The sequence below is a fragment of the Onychomys torridus genome, chromosome 4, assembly GCF_903995425.1.
Source record: "Onychomys torridus chromosome 4, mOncTor1.1, whole genome shotgun sequence".
Classification (NCBI taxonomy): domain Eukaryota; kingdom Metazoa; phylum Chordata; class Mammalia; order Rodentia; family Cricetidae; genus Onychomys; species Onychomys torridus.
The window spans coordinates 80630273-80653655 of NC_050446.1; the positions used below are offsets into that span (position 1 = coordinate 80630273).

The 23383-nt window shown below is 36.0% G+C and overlaps 1 protein-coding gene across 2 annotated transcripts in view; it reads right to left on the reverse strand.

Annotated features, from left to right (window-relative positions):
• Window positions 1–23383, reverse strand: part of Elp4 (elongator acetyltransferase complex subunit 4) — a 212845-nt gene that overhangs the window by 112111 nt on the left and 77351 nt on the right. For both annotated transcript variants that reach the window (XM_036186477.1, XM_036186478.1), the window contains exons 8-9: window positions 9462–9570; window positions 6583–6689 (exon numbers count right to left, since the gene is read on the reverse strand). In XM_036186477.1, the coding sequence (XP_036042370.1) occupies window positions 6583–6689; window positions 9462–9570 (216 nt within the window). The remainder of the gene's footprint in view (window positions 1–6582; window positions 6690–9461; window positions 9571–23383) is intronic.

The following is a 23383-nucleotide window of genomic DNA, read 5'->3' on the forward strand; positions in this document are numbered from 1 at the left end:
ATGCTCAAATTTCTTTCATAAAACATAGTTATGAATAAATACAAGAAATAGCACAAGGGTCTGGGGACTATGCTTGCCTAGCATGTGCAAGGCCCTGGGTTTGATCCCCAGTACTGCACAAAACAAGGTACCATATAAAACAGTAGATTCTGGGCTGAATTTGTAAACTAAAGAGCTTTATATAAACTTGTTTACAATAAAGATTGTGGTGGGTATTGTGTTCCCTGAAATATTGTGTGTTCCCTGAAATAAACATATCTGGGGTCAGAGAACAGACAGCCACTAGAACAAAGCCAAAAATGGTGGCTAGAAAATGGGAAGAGTAAGCCATAGCAGAAGTTGGGCAGTGGTGGTGCTCGCCTTTAATCCTAGCACTTGGGAGGCAGAGCTAGCAGGATCTCTGAGTTCAAGGCCACTTTAGAAACAGCTAAGCATGGTGACCCACGCCTTTGATCCCAGAAACCCAACCTTTAATCCCAGGGAGTGGGGGCAGGTAGAGAATATAAGGACCAGGAACTAAAGAAATAAAGATATAGTTAGTTAAGCATTTGGTTGGTTAAGCGTTCAGGCATTGGAGCAACACAGTTCAGCTGAGAACCATTGGGATGAGGATGCAGAAGCTTCCAGCCTGAGGAAACAGGATCACCTGAGGAACTAGCGAGGTGAGATAGCTGTGGCTTGTTCTGCTTTTCTGATCTTCCAGCATTCACCCCAATAACTGGCCTCAGGTTTGATTTTATTAACAAGTACCTTTAAGATTCATGCTACAAAAGATATATTTTGAGACATTAAAAATAGGATTCATTTCTTATGGGTAATTATAAATTTAATAGCCATGGTATTGATAAGCACACAGAGACTTGAAGACATCTAATAGTCAAACAGAAACTGACTTTGCCTTGCCAAATGAAGCAATAACGTTCTGCCAGCCAAACTCCCAGGAAGCATGTGAGATGAACACAAAAGCAAACAGGCTTCATGCTGCCTGAGGGAAAGTCAGCAAGATGGCAGTTTCAATCATTTGGAATAATACTAAAGCAGCCTTAGGCTTTTCTCAGAATGGAAACATGTCACTATTACTGCAATATTCCAACAAACCCGAACATAGAGGAAAGAACACTTACACAATCCCATCCTAGAAAGGGCACTTTACTTAACATGTAAGTGGAAAACAATTATAAGGAAATTTCAGAAAAATTGTCAGCGAACATAAATGACTAAGGGAAAAATGTTTTTTCCTTTCAACATGCTTAATAGACTTTTAAAAAGCTTACCACTTAGGAACAATTTCCTTTTACATTTTCCTTAAGGAATTATTAATGTAAAGAAACTTAGCTGAAGCACTAAGTGAAAAGTTTGGTATTCAAGATGCCAGGAAGAAATACCCATTATTCCTCAACATAGCACCATTTTACTTAAGATTTGATCAAAAGGGATAAGGTTTCACAACATTTATATAGGAAGTCAGAAAATACTTCAAATATTTTGGGAAATTATCTAATCAGTGTACTTTTAGCATATGTCTAATCATGTAGCCATCTTTGGTCAATCATCAAAAAATCAAAGGCAAATTGGCATGACTCAACTCTAACTTTAATACCGCATGATTGTGTCGTGTAAGCTGGTTTTGTGTGAGAGCCGCTGTGGTTTTAGCAGAGAGATTAACTACCGGACCTAAGCTGGCCTCCAAACCTTGCCCTGCTGATGCCTCTGGCTCTTTGAAGTCTGACCATCATACCTGGCACAACCACAGTGGGAACTAGGCCGGTGTCAGGTCTAATCAGACTGTTTGCTGCAGCCTAGCTAACTATGGGCTTCACTAATTGGCCCAATTGAGGATTAGACCTTTTGCTACAGATTCACGACAATAATTTAGTTAAATGATGTCCCCCCCATCTCTTCTAATTAAGATTCCAAAGTTGGAAGAAATAGGATTAGACAAGTCTCACAACTGTGTTCCCCTTAAGGTGGTATGCACTTTTGATAGGTTCATTATGGCAATGTAAAATATATATAGTAAGAAACCATTTCTAGAGATTCTGAGAATCTGTGACACTCTTCTATGCCTATATGACTAAAGAATTAAAGTGTAAATATCTGTATAGTACATTTAAAATGTGAACATAAAAATTACATTCTATTGTCACAGATTGTCAATTTTTGTTGTGTATATGTGTGTGTGTGTGTGCATGAGAGAGAGAGAGAGAGAGAATGAACTTCCGCATGCGAGCAGGCATGCAATGCACTTGTAGGTATACTCACCTTGCATGAGAACATGGTGGCCAGGTGGTAACAGTAGGCATTTTCCTCTATTTCTTCACCTCCTTATGTTTTGAGACAACATCTCTCAATGAACCTGAGGCTCTCACTTTTGGCAAGACCGGCTGGCCAGTGAGCCTCAGGGCTGGATGGATCTGTCTCTGCCCTCCCAGTGTTGGGGATGCATGCATGGCCACATCTGGCTTTTACATGTGACTGGCGATATTTAGATCCCCAAGTTATGTAGCAGCATTTTATCTACTGTGCCACTCCCTTCCCTTGGGTTAGCCTTTGACAGTGACTACATTCAGATGACTAGGCACCTATAGTTAATGGTTTAGTTTTGATATTGGCAGTATACCTATGAAGACAAGCTAACTTAAACAGTAATGAATATTTATCAAGGACAGTATTATCGGAAAACTTATATTAATTAGACTACATGGCCCATGATATTACAATTTAATAAGGCTTCCAAGTTGGATATTTATGAATTGATTATTTCTGTAATATCATTGTGAACTGATAGGCAAGTTTCCCTTCTCTCTCTTCATCTTTCAGTATATTAAACATATTTCACTCTCCTATTTCTCATTAAAAAACTGAAAAGACCATAGAAAATAAATGTGGAGAAGTAAATCTAGAGTTGATGATACCATGCAATATGAACTAAACTGTTAATGCTATCACAGTGATTAGTAGTGTGTGGGACTTTATAGTTTGCAAAATGCAAATATTTCAGATAATTCTATGAAGTTACATCAAGCTCTATTATAATATTATTATTAGGCTAATTTATACCATTAGCACATGCAATTTTTGGTATTAATAGGTAAGAATGAATCTATTTAGTAAGTACACTAAGAATAGCTAGTTTATAATAACTGGCAAGGGCTCATATTCTGAACTGGCTTCCAAGTATCACAAGTGAATCTTGAATAATTTTGGTTTGTTTTGACAGAGTCTGCTCTCAATACTTAGTCTATAAGACTCAGATACACTAATTACGTTGATTGTGACCTTTGGACCAGTTCAACCACCCATAATTGAATTGTCCTTCCTCTTTTTACTGAACATTCGTAGTTACAGGATGTATCTTCTGTGAATTTCAGCACAAATCAATTGCCACACTTCACAACTTGAATCTAGAAACTTTGATGCTTAGAGCTGAAGAACTGACCCTTAAGGAGAAAAACTTTTTGTAATAATTTTACAGATGCTGCAACTAATGTAATGATATATTGTCACTTGTTAGGAAATTCAATTAGTAGAATGTGAAAGCTGAAAATACAAAATCAAAATGGTATTACCTCAAGTAAAATGCTGTTCCTATGATATCACCAAATTCCATGCAGCCACACCTCAAATCCTACCAGATTTACTTGAGTATGCATTAGAAGAGCATCATAATTATAAAGAAAAGTTAGTTAATGATAGTACCAACATTATCAAAGAAGACAAATTGCCACACTTAAAAATTTAGTTTAGCAGTCAGTTCAGCTCAGTGGTGAGGTTATCACAGAGTTACAAATCCTAGAGTGGACCTTACATGGTACGTACAGCTGTATCGCTTAGGCCATTTAAAGACTCCACTCCTAACCCCTTTCTATAGGATACATCCCGGCACATCCACCATCTGCTGAGGACACGGCAGATAGCTATTTTAGCAGCAGTGTCATCACTCAGGGCTTCACTGGCAGTACTGGAGACAGGACTCTGCTGTGCTTTTCTTAAGGTCTAACTTAAGCAGGTTTATAGTTAGAGAATTATACAAATCTATTATGGTAAGTGCTCTCTTCTGAATCAAACCAATCAATACATACTCCAAGAAGGAGAAAATACCATTCTGTCTCTGAGTCACTTACAGTTGGAAAGTACTGTGTTGCCCCTCCTGTTATGTGTAAAGACCAATGGCTAGGGGCTTTAATAGCACCTGCTCTATCCCACATTGCCTTTGCTTCTTGTCTCCATCCACCCCTCATTAGTGACTCATGTGACTTCAGGTACATCCCAAAGTGTAGTAAGTCTGCCTGCAAAGGATCAGAAAAGTTCCTTGTGCTTTACCCACCAAGCTAGGTTTTGCTTCTGGGAATAACACCTCGATTCAAGCCCCAGAGCATTCCCACCTCAGACTTTTCAAGGAGTAAAGCTTGCATTTTATTTTAAAAAAATGTCAGAACATTAAAAAGATTTATGACCCAGTGTGGCAGCACACTCCTTTAATCCCAGCACACGGGAGGCAGAAGCAGGCGGACCTCTGTGAGTTTGAGGCTGCCTGGTCTACAGAGTGAGTTCTAGGACAGCCATGCTGATAGATAGAGAAGCCCTGTCTTGAAAAACCAAAAGAACAAGATTAACAAGATTTATGTATTTCTATTAGGTTGGTTATTTAAAATTGCTTTTACCTGAATTTTCATTTTATCAACTCCTAAATCTTTACTGACTAGATCAAACCAAAGTGACAATGATCTGATTGACTGTACTGAATATTAACTTCTTTAAAGAGTGACTGTTTATTTTCATTTTGTTTTCAAACACTGCTTCCAAACCACAAGATGACAATTTTGATTCTTTTTGTTTTGTGTAGAAGCAAGAAGCCTATGTGGCTAATCAACACTCTCTATTAGAACCTACAGCTATTCAAGGGGAGCAGTCTCACTTAACTTTAAGCAGGTCATGTATTTCCCCCTTTTATGCTCCCTGTAAGACACTGTGAGCAAGATCATAAACAGGATTCACATGATTATCCTACTTTGGGCACAATAAGTTTTCCATTGAGTAATTCTCCTTGCTTAATTTGTATATAATAGAAATGATACTTTAGACATGCTTTAAAAATTATTGGGAAGAATATCACATGGAGAGAAAAAATTTATATCTTTCATTTGAAACATAAATTCAGCTTAAAAAAAGCAAGCATATTTTTGTCAGACAATAAGCTATAACCCAGTTCTCTAAATGTTTAAGATAGTAAGTCACTCAGTATTACATCAGAAAAGCTGAGACAATGTTGGCCCAGTTACAGTCTTGGGTTCCATTTCAATGGTTTTCTTTGAGAAGTAAGGCAAATTAGCTCAAGACTCACTGTTCTTCCACACCCTTTTCGGGCTTGAAGTGGCTTTTGAGCAGAGTTCTCCCCAGATGAAGAACTCCTAACACTCCTGCAGAGATGACCTGCCTGAAGAACTGGCTGCCTGATTAACTATTAACCGCTCTCAATAGGATTAGATAATTAAGGACATTGATGACCATTAATTAGGAGGAGGGCACATTAATTTGTCACAGGATAGGACCCTTATGATGATTTATAGGTTAGTGCTACTTGTAAATGTGAAGGGACAGAGAAAGAGAGAGAGAGCCATTAAGTTACCTTATCAAGTGGCCAGCTTAAAGAGGGCAGAGGGTCAAAGAAGGGCCAAAGTGGTCACTTTAAGGGTGAAGTCCCAAACACCAAAGCAGTGCCAAGGCACATTGACCATCATTTGGTGTTGAAGTTAAAAATATGCTAATTTATTGGTGGTAATTCACTCTTTTTATGGTTTCAAGCAGTTAAGACAAGTGGCCTGCTTAAGAGCTTTTCATTTGAAAAGAGATTAAACAAAATGGTTTGTCAAGGCAGTTTGGCTGTTTTATGTCTTTGTTAAAAAAAATTGCACCAACTATATTGATAAATATCAACCACTCAAATGCCATCTCTCTGAACATTTACTTTGTTAATAAATATATCAAGCCTAATTGCTTAATAGTTCCATGTTCATTTGCTCTTTAGCAAGATTAAGCTGAAATAACTCTTTTGTATCGCTTTCTGTCATCCTGCTTGCAGAAAGGTCACAAAATCTACAGGTAGAAAATTTACTTACAGCCACTAGTGTAACTCATACTTTAATTCAACATTTTAAAATTGAATTGTAATTTCCCTAATACTAAAAACAAAACAAAACAAAAAAAACCTTTAGGAGGTAGGGATGAAACTTCTCTTCTTATCCAAACACAGTTGTGGGTAGCATTCATATTCCACACACAGTAAGCACAGCTCATTAACATTTAATTAAATGCTTTTGAAAGCCTTGGAGATACACGTTGTATTTATCATTTGAGTTTGGAACTTATTTTTGATAGCTATTAAAACATTTTTTTTTTTGCTGTACTTGAATAATAACATGATTAGAATGGAGGAAAACATAACAAAAATCAGTCTGTTATAACAAAAGTACTTAATTTGTAGTCAAAAATGTGTCTTAGACATTTAATTAGAGTGAAAAGCAGGGGTGAGGGGGACCATTTACCTTAAGACAGTAAACTAAAACATACAAATTCTCTTACCTCAATGGTGAACAGCTTCCTTTTTAACTTAAAGGCTAAGTCTTTGACATCCCATTCATCACAAGTCAAGTTATTAAGCCGAGGAATCTTCCGTATATGGATCAAACCTCATGGAAAGGAAGTGAAAAGAAAAAGCCTAAGTGCTGTTATCAGAGGCCTAAATTAAAGAGTCTTAGAGCAGAATCTGGAAATTTACACACAAGCATCCTCCCTTTAAAACTGGAGCTGACTACCAGGAGCAATGAAGCAAACGGTGTGATTATACTCAAGTAATCAAGCAGAATAAGATAAACAGAAATCCTTGAGCGAGGAAAACTAATTGCACTTTGGTTCAGGAGTACAGATGTAAAGAGGGATCTTAATACTTGTCAAAACTACAGCCGGTCTGTGTGTGATTTTCCTTCGTATTTACAGTAAGCAAATATGGCTATCACCTTGCATGCTGCCCACAGCACCACTGAGCGATCTTTATTTTATTAAATGCACCAGTAAGCAGCCAGCAAAACAAGGCTCTTGGGTTACTGATAACTTGCAAAACACCAATAATAAGTATTTCATTTTGTACACTGAACAAACTATCGAAGAAAACTATATTTCAGCACAGTCTAAAATCAAACATTAGCCTGTATGCCATCCGGAAACACGGATTTTTATGGCACGTTAGGCCCTTATGTGGCCATTAGAAGCTGTGCAGCAACACTAGGTAAACCGTGAGCTCGGGGCCTCGTCAGCAGAAACACTTGCTAATCTTTCCTGACAAGGCACTGGAAGGCTTTTGTGTAGTTTCTGACTAAACTATGGGTCAGTTCCCACAGATGAAGACATGGAAGGTTCTTCAGTGCATCTTTTTGCCTGACTCAGCTCATATTTAAAAATACCATCTCAGGGATACTGATCCCTGGACATGGAATATGAGATAGCAAATTTCAATTGGAGTAGACAAACCTTATTTACAGAACTGCTTGTTTATGTGTGTGTACATGGATGGTCACTAATGTATGCATGAGTTTAGATTTAAAGTGTAAGCTTTCAAGTAACTTCACTGTTATAAACAACTTCTTTAAAATAATTCATTAAAATAAAAATGCTTATATTTTAAATATAATATTATAATAAATTATTTGAGAATTTCATAGAATTGATCATATTTGCCTCCTACTTCTCATTAAGACTGTTAACAACTCATTAAGCACTTAACAACTAAAATATACATAATTATTTAGTAAAATACACTTAATAGAGATAAGGACAGCACACTTCTAATTTTACCCTTAGAGTAAATGTGCTTGTTAGGTTATTATTAAGTTAGGAGGCCTTATATGATTCCTTAATTATTTTATTATAAGGTTATTCTTATTAATAGAAAACTTATAAATAATTAGAATTACTCTTATACATGGAGAATATTTATAAATTCAGAGATTTTAGCACAAAGAATGACAGTTCAACCTTTGAAATGTTTTAAACAAAATATAAGTAGAACATCAGTAAGTTTATAAATGAGTGGTTATACATGGTAATATAACTTACTAAGGTTAACATCTAAATTGATTTTTAAAAAAGAAAATAAAATAGTGATACATTTACAATAGCCAAATTAGTTTAGATTTCTTCTCAACATAGTGAAAGATGATGTATCAAATAAATCTGATATAGGGTTAACCTGGACATATATGCTACGTACATTTAGATAGGTAAGCAATCAAGAGGCACATTATTTCACTGTGGTTGTGGTTTACAACTTACAGTCGTGCAGCATTAAAAAGACTTGTTAGCTTATGTTGTTTCATTACTGTTCTAAAGGCCGACTTCTCAAAGCACTGACGATTATACAAAGCACCTTACCATCGTTAAGGTCCTTTTCACAGAATCTTATGTGTTAGCAAACTAACTGCCTTGTTGTCACAAAGGTAGCAAACTTAAAGCAAGTTGGTAAATATTTAGTCTATTAGTTCAAAGTACAGGCTCCAAAATAGTATCAATAATTACATTTATTTAGAATACATAATTAGTAAAGGTGTTATTTAAAACACTTTGTATTGAGTTTAGACCTAAGATGCACATAAATGCTAACCTTCTACTAGTCAAATCCTTCTGAGAAAAAAAAAATTTCTTAAAAAAAATTTACAATTAGCCAAATTATCAAAGTATTTTTAAAGCTTTAAAAAAGAGGATTGAGAATAGTCTCGAATGGTAGAATCTATACTTAGAATGCACAAGATCAGAGGTTTAATCTCTAGTATCAAAAACAAACCAAACAATACTGTAATGTAGTAAAATGTTAAGTCAATTCTTCTGGGTTTATGTCAAGGTGACAAAATAGTATGTAACCTCCACCCCCCTTAAGGTGCTAGTGTGGGGATTGAACCCATGGCCTTATGCATATCAGGCAAATGTTCTACCACTGAGCTACATCTTAGTCTAGGATGCACCTTACGACACAGCTAGCTTTGTAAAGTATAAACTTTTATACATATAATAGAAATGCTGCAAAGCTGTTACAGGTTGACCATTCATTATCCAAAGTGCTTAGAACCAGAAGCACTTCATATTTTAGTTTTTAAAATTAGGGTTATTTGTAATATACTTATTTCAAATATGGCTAATATATATGACTGATTTTATAGAAATGCTATGCCATTGGCACAGTACTTCAGACCCTGGGTTTTACTACTTTCAATTATAATCTGAAATCTTAGTTTGACAAAAAAAAAATGGCTGAAATGGAATTAGTAAGCAGGACGGGAAATTATTTAACAGTTGTGGGTGCAATGAAATTCCCACTACGTTACAGCAGATGTTCTGACTAGACCAGGAGTATGCCCTCAGGTACAGAAGCACTCAGAACATGTTCTGTTCATGAAAAAGATGATACTTACCATGATAATCCTTATAAAATGGGTTGGTTTCACTCTCTGAACCAATAAAAGATTCCAGACCAACTACTGTATCTGACAAATTTCTCACCCGAGTAGTAATTGCTCTATTCTGAAAAACACAGAAATGGAATACTCATAATTATTTACAAAATAAACATCTATACAGAACCACTATGTCATTTGAATACAAGTTGTAGTGGAGATAAGAAGTATTCATGAATGAAAGTTAAAGCTACTAGAGTCTGAAAAACAGATGGAATAGTCTCCTAGTTGAATGGCCTGATCTATATAGGTATTCTATGTTAAAGAGTTGAAGGCAAGGTGAAACATATTAGACATTAGAAACAGAGAGAAGTCTGGCTAAAAGGCTGCAACATGGCTAGTTCTGGAGTCTTCTGCGTCCCCTTTCCATATAGATGCTGCCATTGGCTCTAGAGCAACAACAAAGGCAAAGAAACTATGACCAGCACTGACCAATGGCCAAACCTTCTTCCTGAACCTAGCTTGAGATGAACCCAACAGTGCTAAGCAGAATGGCTTGGAAAATGTACTGGTGCTAGACTAGAACAATACATTAACATGGTTCTAAGCACAGAAACACAATTCCTAGACAGTAATGACTCAAAGCCCCCCTCCCCAAATTCATGGCTAGGAATGTGAAATCATTGACTAGTCAGTTGCCTTTGCAATTATTTTACTTAGTGGAAATTCAGTATTTTTTTGTAGTTTCTGACAGGGTGATAGCCAGAAAACCATCATCCTGTAATACATCAGGACATTTTTGCTCTACAGATACAGATTTATAGAAATCAATCATTACTTGTGCAATTTTGGAATTCTGGGACTCTCATTTTACATACTGGTAATATCCATTACTTTAAAAACTATTTAGAAGAAAATAATGTGAGATGTAAGGCAGTCAAGAAAACTGGCCTGTTCAGTGCTATGTCTCCTGTTAAAGGAGAGACCACAAAGATTTTCATTTTGCAAAAGCGGAATGGCTATTACTGGGTTTAGAGCTGTTCTTCTGTGTCTTCAGTGCCTCTGTAAGACTGATAAGAACAGAGCATAAAAGAGGGTATGCTGATACTGGATGATTCAAAGGGAAACGCACAGTAGTCTGGGTTTCCAAACTTCTGCTGAACTAGTTGGTTAGCTCACTCCTCAGGCAGTATTTGAAGCTCCTCCATAGGAGGAATGCATATTGTGTGGAGGACATTTCAGCCTCTAGTCGTAGGTCTTAAAAGGAGATAGTGTAAAAAAAAAAAGTTTTCTTTATCTTTAAAAAACTTTCAATTATGTGGGCACACTAAGTATAGAATACATATAAAATCTGCAAACGGCTATTTTTCTTGTGGCAATTCTTCACTCAATGGTGAGAAACTAATCCAGATTGATTCCTAAATTTCAGTGCTACCACAGGGAATGGTACTACTCCAGGAATAACAGGGGCTTCAGAGGCCAGAAACATCTCTCAATATTTCTTTAGCCAAAGACTATTATATCAAACTCATCCAGGTTGGGTTTCAGCCAGTTATTCTTCACCCAAACAAAAATGTCTGCCAGACATTCCAACAGCTGGGAGACAGTTCACAATGAGTCAACTTGAAAATGATTCATTGTGCTGAGTACTGAACAATGTTGGGATGGGGGTGGGGTGTGGCTGCGTTGGTAGGAAAGGGTGAGAACAAGTGGGAGATGAAGAAAAACCATGTGGTTTCCCCATCAAGAAGAATCTTGGATGCTAACCAGCAGGCGCCTATCATTTCATTTTTAGTATAAATTCTACTGAGAAGAGTACTCATATCACGGACCTTCAGATGAGCAAGAGCTTATCAAGGCAACTGACAGTATTTCTTAATCAAAAGGTCAGATTTACTTTTATCTATAAATAAAAAGCAGAGTCTTTGTATCTAAATTCTAAGTTTGTTAGAATTCACCTACTCAAGATTTCAGGCATATCAACTTGGGGCTTCTCAATTATATGATTAGCAGAACTGTAAGGTGTAAAGATGGACTGATTTCCACTTTAACAGTAAAGAAGCGCTGTGTATTTAAATGACTAACTGGGCATTGCTATTTCCTTCTTTCATTTAACCCTAAAGTTAACTAATAAACCACTGAAAGGCTGTAATATTTATCCATCTTTTAGGACTTTTTAAAAACAGCTTATAAAACATGTGATTAATTATATTCACTCAAGAAAACTAATGAATTCTAAATATAAATCAGCATTACAGCCTTATTTCAAAATTTCTCAGAGATATATTCACTCATTCATGTGTCTTACTTATTGTCTTTCTAAGTTCTATATTTGTATCACTGTTATTAATTATAAACTAAAATCTATCTAAAAAGCTTTCATGAAGCTTTCTGCTAAGAATAAACATTTAATGATATTGTTACCATAAAAGAGGTTACATTGAACAGTGATCTTACTGCCTTCTGCACAGCTATTTTGCAAAAGTTGGTACAATGTGGCTAACCAGCCTAATTGTGAAGATTATACAAATATATGAAATCATCTATAGAATAAGAATGGAAAATTATAAAAGAATAGCATCTGTTTTCTGATGAAGATAACCTTTATTTTTATAATAAGCACCATGAGTCTCTAGCTATTTGTAGGAACATAAAAAGATACTTGAGCATTGAAATTATTTTTTTTTTAAAGATTAAAAAAGATGTGATTGTTGGTATATGTTCAAGATCCATTTAGAGTAATGGTCCACCAATGTGGTATTACCTTAGAGCCATGCTTATTACAAGGGCCTTGAAGTCTCTGTATTAATACTAGATGGTCTTTTATAGATAAAGATAGGTAAATTTACATAAAAGAACAAAAATGGATGCATTTAGAAAACCCTTGAAAGCATAATAATCACAATTCAGTTCACTAAGAATACACTGTATGTAAAAATTATCATAGAGCCAGTGGTGCACTGAAATCTTTAGCATAGTGCCCAGAGTAGGGCTTTTGACATCGAACTTCTCCATTCCTTTCCTCCTGGACTTTAAGCACTTTTATTTATTAGCAAAGATGTGAAACTTTCTAGTTTTCAGTTGCAATGAAGAAGTGACAGAATCTACCATCAAGACCTAAGAACACATTTGCACAATATTTCTACTTTAATTTCACAATTGCTAAATTAAAGTTTCAAGGAGGAATATCTGAACAAGGATATCAGAACTTAGCCATTACGACTAAACTAATGGTTATAGTGCACATGTGCCACAGTGACATCACCCAAGTATGTACAACGATATTGCCACCCCTCCTCCTTGCCCATCTGGATAGGAAAATCTAGGATGACTCAAAAATCCTTCTTCTTCTAGACAAATCTCCCTTTGCTCCGGGGTGAAAGTTGTCAGCTCTGGATAGGAGCCAAGACATGACTAGGAAGGAGCCAGAAGAGAAGAGAGCTAGTGTCTAGGAGTTCGAAGAGTTTGCTGCCAATCTCGGAGGGCATTGTCACAAGTTGCGGAAAGGGCCCTTAATATTCTCTGTTCCAGTGAAATTTCTTAATTGTGTAAATTCAACTCGCATCAGACGCTGCCGCAAATAAACAAGACGAACTAGACTGCTCAGTTGTCAGCCATTTTATTGTAACTTAGATTCACAAGAACTTGGTGAGTTTTTGCTTTGACTGTTCCTTGTTTGCTTTTAAAGAATGGTAGCACATGTTTATTTAGGATATATCAAATCCATGAAAGGGATTTTAAATTCTCAAAGATTAATTTAATACTTCCTTTCAACTCAAAGCTCATAAAGCTAAAGTAGGAATTTGAAGGTAAAAGTTCCCCTACTGTAAAGCTAGCACAATTGTTCTAACACAAATCTTACCTATCAGCACGGACAATGACACTTTAACTCCGAGCATTCCTTTCCTTTGATGACACCAATTCCCACAACAATAAAAAGGACACAATTTGTGCCAGCACAGAATACATCTTTAGCAACTATTTTAACTTGAGGATTAAAGAGTAATCAGTATTTTAATTTGCAAGAGACTTCTGAAATAACCAATTGAAATAAAGCATACATACAATGTTTCAAGAATACACTCTTGAGTTCTGCATTTATGCAATCTAAGAGAGATAGCAAAGAATATGAGAGAAAAGCTCCCATTTGAGGGTGGCAAGAACAATTAGATCTGGACAAAGCATGGCTCCAGTTAGAGAAGGAAATATCTAATTCCTTGCTGTTTGGCCGGTATATGACAGGAGGTGTACATCTTCATGGAGAACTCCCACAATTGAGCTTGGGATACCAAACCTTTTTTGAAAAATGCACACATTTCTTTGTTATGAAATCCAACACTAAAGTTAAACAAGGGACAATCCAGGGATATTTGAGGAAGAATACTTTTCATAATTTCTTATGTGCTCACTTCTATTAAAATGAAGACTATGAAACAATAATACGATTTTGATAATTCTGTTTATTTTTAAGCTTAATAAAGAATGTAATTTTATCTGATAAAATTATACTAATAGACTTACAATGTCTATTAAATTAAATCATTACAGATTTAATGCTTTTATTGAAGCTCACATCTTATTTTAGAATACAGAGAAAACTTTTTGTGAATAATGTAATTTAAGTGGAGCTTATCTCTTGGTATCATCACATAATAACATTCATACAAGGAAATAATAAAACTACCATTTTTCCCTAAAGCTTAAAACATTGTACAAAGGAGCTGAAGGCAAGTAGACTTCAGCTTAGGAGGAAGGAATAGTTGAATCTGTCATGTCTTACTGGGAACAGTCACCGACACCACATGTTTTGTGTGCTCTATCTGATCCCTCACTTGGTGTTCTCACTTTGTCTTGAAAAGGCTGCTCCTGGTTTTAGAGCATGATTTTAACAATGCCATTTGTTTACAATGGCAGAGTATATATTTATACAAGTTTTGCTTGTTTTTCAGTCAACATTCAGCATTGATATAAAACATTAATAGAACATGTTCTGAATACTTTCAGAAATGGGATGCAGAAAATATGATAAAAGGTAGGCTAGAATAAATACTGGTGTATAGTATTCAGAATCAATTTCAAGCTCTCCCCAAGACTTTTTGCCATCTATTTTTACAATATGGAAGTTAATCAGATACCTTGATTCTTTATGTAAAAAAATAAAAATGTTTCAAGTGATAAATTCTACTTTACTTTTTTTTTTTGTCTCCAAAGCAGAGTATCCAGTTAGAGTCTGTGATGCTGTGGCAGCTTAGAGATACTGAAGTTTAAGATCAGCTTAGACTCATACCACATTGAGCATAAAATGATAGCCTGTCATTGGGAACAGGCAGCCGAGCCAGGTCCAGATGGGAGACTGGCTGGGAAAAGGCAGAGGCAGGTGGGAAACCTGACACAAGACAGGACTACTCCCTCTGCTGGCAAGGTCCTCACCTGCTGGATTTTAACTAATGACTCGCTTTCCTTTCATTATTTAAGATATGACCATACATTATTTAAGGGGTCCCCTTTAGTCCCTGTGTAATGCTACACATTTGCAAATACCTTATTTTCAGCATCTGAATTTTCCCAATATATAGGGATCCAGTGTTTCACCAGGAGGTCTAATTATTTATCTCATAATTTAAATACATCATAAGCATAAGCAAATGTAGGACTGCTTTATAATATAAGCTTTCTAAAATTATGTCTTTAAATCATACTTCTTGATATAGATATATCTATATATACCATATATGATTTAAAGAAAAAGTCTTGGGCTATAGATTTCCCAATCGCTTTCTCTGGCTCTGTGTAATGCTCTGTAATGAAATAATATAGAAATGAACCATATAAATCAACTATACAGGGAACAAGGAAACAGCATGTCACAGCAAAACAGCATAGATGTACAGCGCCAAACCTACCTGATAATCTAATGAGCTGAACTTACAGATTTTATGTTCTAATATTAAGAACTAATGATTACACAAAAAACTAGTTAAATTTTACAGAAAAATTATTCGATATTTGGTTTTCAATGTAAGTTAATAGCTGCAGCAAAAACATTTAGTAAAAATCTGTTCTAAGATTTTTGGCCTACAACCAGAAGCTCCCAGAACAGGAGGGATCAGCTTTTTCACCCACTGTTCTCATCTGAATCCTGGCTTAAAAGCTATTCCAGCTCCCAGCTTTCCAGAAGGCTCCATCCCAGGAATCCTTGCCTGCCATTTGGTTTGCTGATTTTAATCTCTCAGGACTTTCTTAGTGGCTCTACTCTGCTGAACTGGCACTTGCTTCTAGAAGTGAGTTATTATTAAACCTGTAGGTCAATTGTGGCACTAACAACTCTTTGGAAGCTTTCAGCCACACTGTACAATTTGCTAGTCTAATTAAATATTAATTCTAAGTGTTACATTTTGTGGTTAAGAGCTTTTATTTTCCATCATCAGCCTGGAAGAGAAAGAGGTTACAAGGCTAATTTAATCCCTCCCTTTGTACTCCCCAACATTAAAGATTAACTATGTAGGGTATGAAAACATTATTAAAAAGCTAGAACTCTTTATATAATAATAATGTAATTAATAGCAAAGGGCTAAAACATAACATCAAGGCATAATATTTGACCTGGTACTTAAGCAGCTGGAAAATATAACTAGTAACAAGCACATTTGTCTTCGCATTAATAAATAAATATCTCTTATCAGACACTAGGCATACTTTAAGAAAGGTAAGCATCTGAGTAAGAAAACAGAAATAATTCAAAAGTCCTAATTTTCTCACAAGAATTCTTCAGATAGCTTGTAACACAAAGGATAAAAGATTTAATAATTTTACTTATGAAATACACAGTTAAACTTCTCCTTTTTTTAATAGAAAAAAAAAAACTATGTAAAAATGTCAAAGACCCATCTCCCACTCTGCTTGTTTCCAGTTCACATATACTGAACACACAGGTCCCTCCCTGCTACTGCTCTCAGAACAGCTGTGTCTGTGCTCAGACACTGGTCATCAGAAAGAAGATGTGGTCCAGCAGCCAAGGGTCCCATATGCCTCAACAATGACTCACTCTCTATACCATGAGACACTCTACTCTTCATACCATTGATGAATTTGAGCTTGGCCCTAAACAGCCCTTTAGCTAATAACAGCTAATACTACATATCAGTCACAATATGAAACAACATCCCAATTGTTTTAGAGAAGGTGAAAACACACACACACACACACACACACACACACACACACACACACACACACACACTGATTATTTTCTTTACAATATACTGAATATACTCTGGTTACATGAAACACAATAAAAAGGTTCTAAATGGTATTTTTCCTTTTTAATATGAACACAAATCTAACTGCCAGTTACTACATCCTTCTCTTATTTAATGTGTATAACTACATTAAGACAAAAATGCTCCATGTACTGCTGGAGATGCTCTGCGTAGGCAGAAGTTTACAGATAATGTGAAGTGTAAAAGTTTCAGCCATTTTGACCAAGAAAACCAGTTAAACATATAGTGCATGTATGTTGCACATAAGCTGTGGCAGTTTTAGACTATACCAAGATGCTGTTAATATGCATACTGAACTGAAAACAATTGGGAAATCTAAGAATCCCAACTTATACCAAGAGGGTTGAAATAGTTCTATTATTTGCTATTTTAAGGAAAAATCAACTATTTTTACAGCTTACTGGACTTACATAAAGTTACTAGAATTTGACCCATACAGTATAAAACTTAAATGAGTTAAATATCATTCAGTTCACTTGAAAAAAAAAGTTCTTTTCAATCTTGTAAATGTGTCATTTTCCTACAATCCCTTTTGGGCCAATTAAAATCTGAAACAATTACAGGTTGGTTGTTAGATGACAATATCTTGATTAAGAGAGGAATCATGAAGAAAATGACACCTAGAATATGTAGCTTATTTATCCATTAGTATGGGTAGCTATGATCAAGAGGTTATGTCCATAATTTTTATCCTTAAATACTCTCCTTATTAAAGTAGAGATTTAAAGATTATTTAAAGCCATGTCTCTCTTTGTGGGTATGTGTACGTGTGCAGGATCCCCATGGAGCTGTCTGACACGGGTGCTGGGAACAGAATTCAGGTTCTCTCTAAGAGCAGTGTGTTCTCTTAACCAGTTACCCATCCTTCCAAACTCACAATGTCCCTTTAAAAAGCCATTTAAATAGTTTAATATATAAGATAAAATAATTTAAAATATGCCAATCTGTTCCTGTAATGATTATCACAATTACAGGTAAAAATATTTTTCAAAATTTTATAGTTATAAACAAAAGTTTGATTATTTACCAAGCAGTTATATTTAACTCTTCAAATTAGATCTCATTTATTCATTCATTCATTTATTTATTTAAATGTATATGGGCACATGTGTTTATTTATACATAACATGCACATTTACCTATTTACTTATTTGCATATGAGATTTTTGTTTTTATTTATTTATGTGGGCACACTCATCTATCTATCTGTCTATCTATCTATCTATCTATCTATCTATCTATCTATCTATCTATGGTCAGAGGATAATTTGGCAAGAGTTGGTTCTCACTCTCCACTAAGTGGATTCTGGCAACCAAACTCAAATTGTCAGGGTTAGTAGCAGACACCTTTGACACCTTTGACACCTTTACTGTCTTATTTAAGAATAAAAATTACTTATTACTTATTTGAGAATAAAAGATAAATTTAGAAGACCATTGGTTCCACTTGCAAAATTCATATTAGTGATTTGTAAAGGCAGGCATGGCTTGACTTGGTTTAGTTGGTAAAATTCCGCACTGGACCCAGTGTTACATATGGGAAAGTTTCTCTGCACACAAATGTTCTGCATTACTCACTTCTATGGCTTCAAAGCTCTGGTATATTGATATTATCAACTAACCTGAAAAGCTGTTAATTAAGATAACAGTTTAAACCTCATTCAGTTGTTAAGAGATATGCCCCCCCCCCTTTTTAAAGCAGGAAATGCATTTTCTTTGGTATAAGCCCATTAACAGTGGTTAAGTTTTGTTCAAAGAGAAGCTGGGGTAACCGCTGGAAGGATCATATCATTGGACGATAGTAACTATGTGATAAAAACACTGGATACAGATATCAAGTAACCAAGTTTCAATAACAATAAATACAAACATGCTGCAGTCTAGTTTCAAATTTGCAATCTGTTCTGAAAACAAAGAAAGCTTCAGCAGTTCAGGCACTGAGGTTTCTCAGCGAACACAAGAAATTTTCAGCCCTGTATTATCACAGCTAGAGGGACATTGTAGGTTATGTTGAAAAGTTCCTTAAAGAGTGTAGATTTAGATAACACTGATAAAAACCAGCAGTAGTGAAAAGTAAATAGTCTTTGAAAGGAAAGCTATGGGAAAGAAATAGGAAAATAACCCTTCATTTTAATACCAAGTGTGCCAGTATTTACTTTCTAACAGTTTTAGGTTAAAGTGTTTTTAATCTATAAAGAAAATACAAATCAAAGATAACCTGTCATGCTCCGTGAGAAGTATACAAGCCACAGGAAATCTTTTTTTCTTTTGCTAACTAAACTATATATAGGCACAAAACTAAGTGTTTATTTCCTGAAAAAATATTATTGCTTCTCATTTTTTCCTAGGCATACAGCTGTCACTGAAATTGAAAATAAAAGATATAAAATGTTTACATAATTTTGAGATAGATAAAAAACCTCACCAATAGTTAAGACAATTCCCATGTATAAATCAGAAAGAAATGAAGGTGTCATATCTGACTAGACATAGAAATTAAAATGTTCCATTTTAAAGTACTTTAGTTACTTTGCCAAAAATAAATCTTGCTAAAAAGCATCAAAGGAGAAAAACATTTGTTCCCAATAGTAAGTGTGTGTGTGGGGTGGGGTGGGGTGGGGTCGGGGCAGAAGTACAGTGCGTAACATACTTGGAAGATAATAACCATTCATATAATCATTTATACATAAAGTTTTGAAAGTTAAAATATTCTTATAATTTAACATGTAGAAGAGTTTAAAAGGTTAGTTTAGTTACTTTTCTTAGATATAACCTTTTTTTTTTGCCAATCTATGATAACTTTGAGTCAACGAGAGTGGGACAGCTAAGCTGTGAGAATGTGAACATCTGCCGTTATTGTCACTAAAGGCCTGTCTACTTGCCGAGTCTGAGAGACCACATGCTCGGCTGTCCTCTCATCTTGCCATCCTCACCAATTAACTATGACCATGGAGGGCTGTACACATGCTCTCGGGGGCTCTTTAACAGGCTTCTTGGCGAGTGGAACAACTACTCAGCAGGGATGTGGGAACAGAGTAAGGCTGGGATGTCGGGCACTACCGTGGCTCTGCCTCTAGTCACACTGCACCCCACAGTTCAGTGTGTAACAAGAATCGTCTTCAGTGGGACCATCTTCACATACATTTTAGATATGTCTTAAGGTAGATATTAAACTAATCTCTAGCAAGAGAGTTGTGAGTAATACTACTACTTCATAAGGAAAACTATTTAAAACTATGTATATGTCTGAAGACATTCATAATTACTTGCCAAATATTTTCAGTTCTTTAAAAATGATATTTAGAACTTAATTTTTACACATTTACCTTAAAGTACACTATTGTGCTGTTATAGAAATAACCTTTAATTCAAAGAAAATAAAAAATTTCAAGTTTAAAGTTTTGAGACTGAACATAAAATACTTCAAATAAGAAATTTAAAATCACCCTTGTTCATTCTGCTTAGAAGTATCATTACAACAATAAGTTAAAATCAGTTTTGAATCTATTATTTTCCCTATTTTAACTTCTCCCCCTCTTTTGCAATTTTCTTAACTATGTGTTCCTTCCCTACAATGAAATTAAACATGGGAAGCATGCCAAAAGTACAATAAAGGGTAACTAATCATTACTGTACAAGTCTGACAGAATGCTAATAACTAAGATAAGAACACTGATTGGCTGTTTTACCACTCTAAGAGATGAAAATATTTTATATACTCTTAGTCTAGTGTTAATTTAAAGATGCTTAATTATATGACAAAATTTCGAAGGATATCAAGCGACATTTCTTTTTCCTGACAGAAACAATTATTAACACCAAAGCTCAAATATCCAACACACACACACACACACACACACACACACACACACACACACACACACACACACACACTCATATACAGGCGAAAAACCACCAAAAAATTTCAAAACACCCAGAACAACAAGAACAAAAACACCAAACCCAAACCACAAGCACTCATAATAATTTTTGTTTAGCCTAACTTTTGCATCCCCAAGTACAGTGAATTTGTCATGTTCAATACACTATCTCCATAGATACCTATCATGACTGCTGTATTTGAATGAATGAATGAATGAGTGGGTGAGTGAGTGAGTGAGCTAAACTGCCCTTAGTCACTCACACAAGCACCATTTCAACTCTGTCTTAGGGACTCCAGAAATAGTACTGGTCACGGTGGGAAAACTGATGTGAGTCTTATGTAGTTTATGCTCCCAAGAAATGGACAAGCCCATATCTGCCTTAAACCTAATCCATGAGAGGAGACTGCCAAGTGGTTGTCATTAAAAATGGCCAGGGAACTGAAGATCTCCACTCTTTGTGCTCTTGGTAGTGGCAGCCAGAGTTTCTAGCATGCCGAGCTGGTGCCTCCTCTGAGCTGCTCTCTCAGTCCTTCTATTACATTGACACACTGAACATTTTAATTTTTGACAGATCTCTGTGCTCAGATTATCAATTCTGAAGGTCTCTTAAGTAATACACAGTGCTAATAATGATTGCTAACATTTACTGAATGCCTATGATGTGTCAGTACTTGGTGTTTTTCATCCTCTGAATTGTGTATTTTTTTGGCCACATTTTTATAGATGAAGAAGCTAAGACTGAGAAAATTAATTAAGACCAAGTAATTTATTGAGCATTTCCACCTGCAAAAGCACATTATCTTTTTTAAATCACTGAATACTGCGTTGTTCCCATCTTCCTTAATTTGATTCTAAGCCAGTGTCTTTATGGAATAAGCATCACAGAATGGTGGCTAAGTGAACATGAACTAGAGAGGAGCTGCTCAGGTCTAACTTCTGCTGTGTATCTTGAGAAAAGGAAACAGCATCAGCACATAGTATAAGAATTACATGAGTTACTATCTAAAAAGAATGCAGGACTACAACTGGCCGACAGTAATTACTACACAAATTTCTATGAAACAACCTCAATCTTTCAGTTTTGTATATTCATATGCTAGTGTGTGTGTGTGTGTGTGTGTGTGTGTGTGTGTGTGTACACGTATGTGTGTGTAGAGGGTAGAAGTCAACTTTGGGTGTCATTCCTTAAGCATCAACCACCTCTACCTTAGTTTTTGAGACAAGGTCTGTCACCGAGACCTGGGACTTGCAGCAAGTCGGAGGATCCACTTGTATGCTCCTCCCCAGTGCTAGAGTCACTAGTGGGCATCACTGCATTTGGTGTTTTATATAGGTTCTGGAGACTGGACTCAAGTCTTCATGTTTACTGACTAAACCACCTCCCCAGTGCTTCTGATTGAGCTTCTAAGCAATCTGCTACCAGTCCTTACTCCTCTGCTTTCCTTTCCGGTCTTTGTAAGTTATCAAGAGTTTTATTCCCTGCTTATATCATACCTGATTTGAACAAATTGTTAAGCTACATTTGCTAAATGTATTGATACAAAAACAAATATATAGTCCACCCCCCCCTTTTTTTTTAGTTTCTCGAGACAGTGTTTCTTTATGTATCAGCCATGGCTGTCCTGGAACTCGTTCTGTAAACAAGGCAGGCCTCGAACTCATGGAGCTCTGCTTGCCTCTGCCTCCCAAGTGCTGGGATTGCAAGTGTACACCACCACCACCCAGCCAAATATATAGTTTTTAAGGCAGTTGTTTTTATAACTCATTGATAAGCAGGGCTAGAAACCTGCCACTGTATGATAGCTTTGTAGAACTGTGAGGAAATGAGACCTATTAGAAGGTGGTAGGTGGTTTTGTTAAGATTGTTTTCCTTTCAGAGGCACACAGTCATAGTGCTTAACTTTTAACACACCACCTGTCTGACCTTAAATCTTGTTATTTCTATTTCAATATGCAAAAAAGCATAAGTTTAAAGGATACTGTTGTACAAAGGCTTACAAGTCTCTCCCCTTTGTTGGAGATATCTGTGGTGTAGAGGGGCTGACATGAGAACACCTATGAGTACTACTGTTGCTCCTTGAAAGACAAGCTAAAGGAGTCTGTCAGAGACATTACAGTGGACAGGAGCTTTGAAAGTAGTAATCACTTGCAACAAAACCTTTTGTTTTTCCTTAAAAAATTTTCATAGTCTTTTACAAATAAATACAAAATTGTTATTTCACGACTCTTTTTCTTTACTTGTAATTTTGCAAGTGGAAACATATCCACGTAGTTGTCCCTTGTCAAGAATAGAACTTTTGCCTAATCTTTCATATAATTTGTTGAGGACTTTGCAATGATAATTTTGTCCTTAAAAACATTAAATAATAGCAGTGTTAGCCAAGAGCTAAGCTGTAGGGTTTGTGATGGCTGAGAAGTTATATGATGTAACTGTAAAGCTGGCAGGGGCTAGAATCTGAGGGAAAAAACGGGCCTTGTCATTTATCAACTGGATCACCTTGGAAGCAGAGTTTAGAAGTAAGCATCTCACAGAGCTGTGGTAAAGACCCACAGACAGAAGGACAGTGAGACGCTAGTGTCTCGTAAGCAGCTGCAGCCACAACGCAGCTGGAGGGCAAGTATGAAGGGTTGAACTCTCATCTGCAGCTTCAGATCTGTCATCAAAATCAACAAGCGGGGATGGGGATTGAGCTCAGTGGTAGAGCGCTTGCCTAGCAAGCGCAAGGCCCGGGGTTCTATCCTCAGCTCCCCCCGCCCAAAAAAAAAATCAACAAGC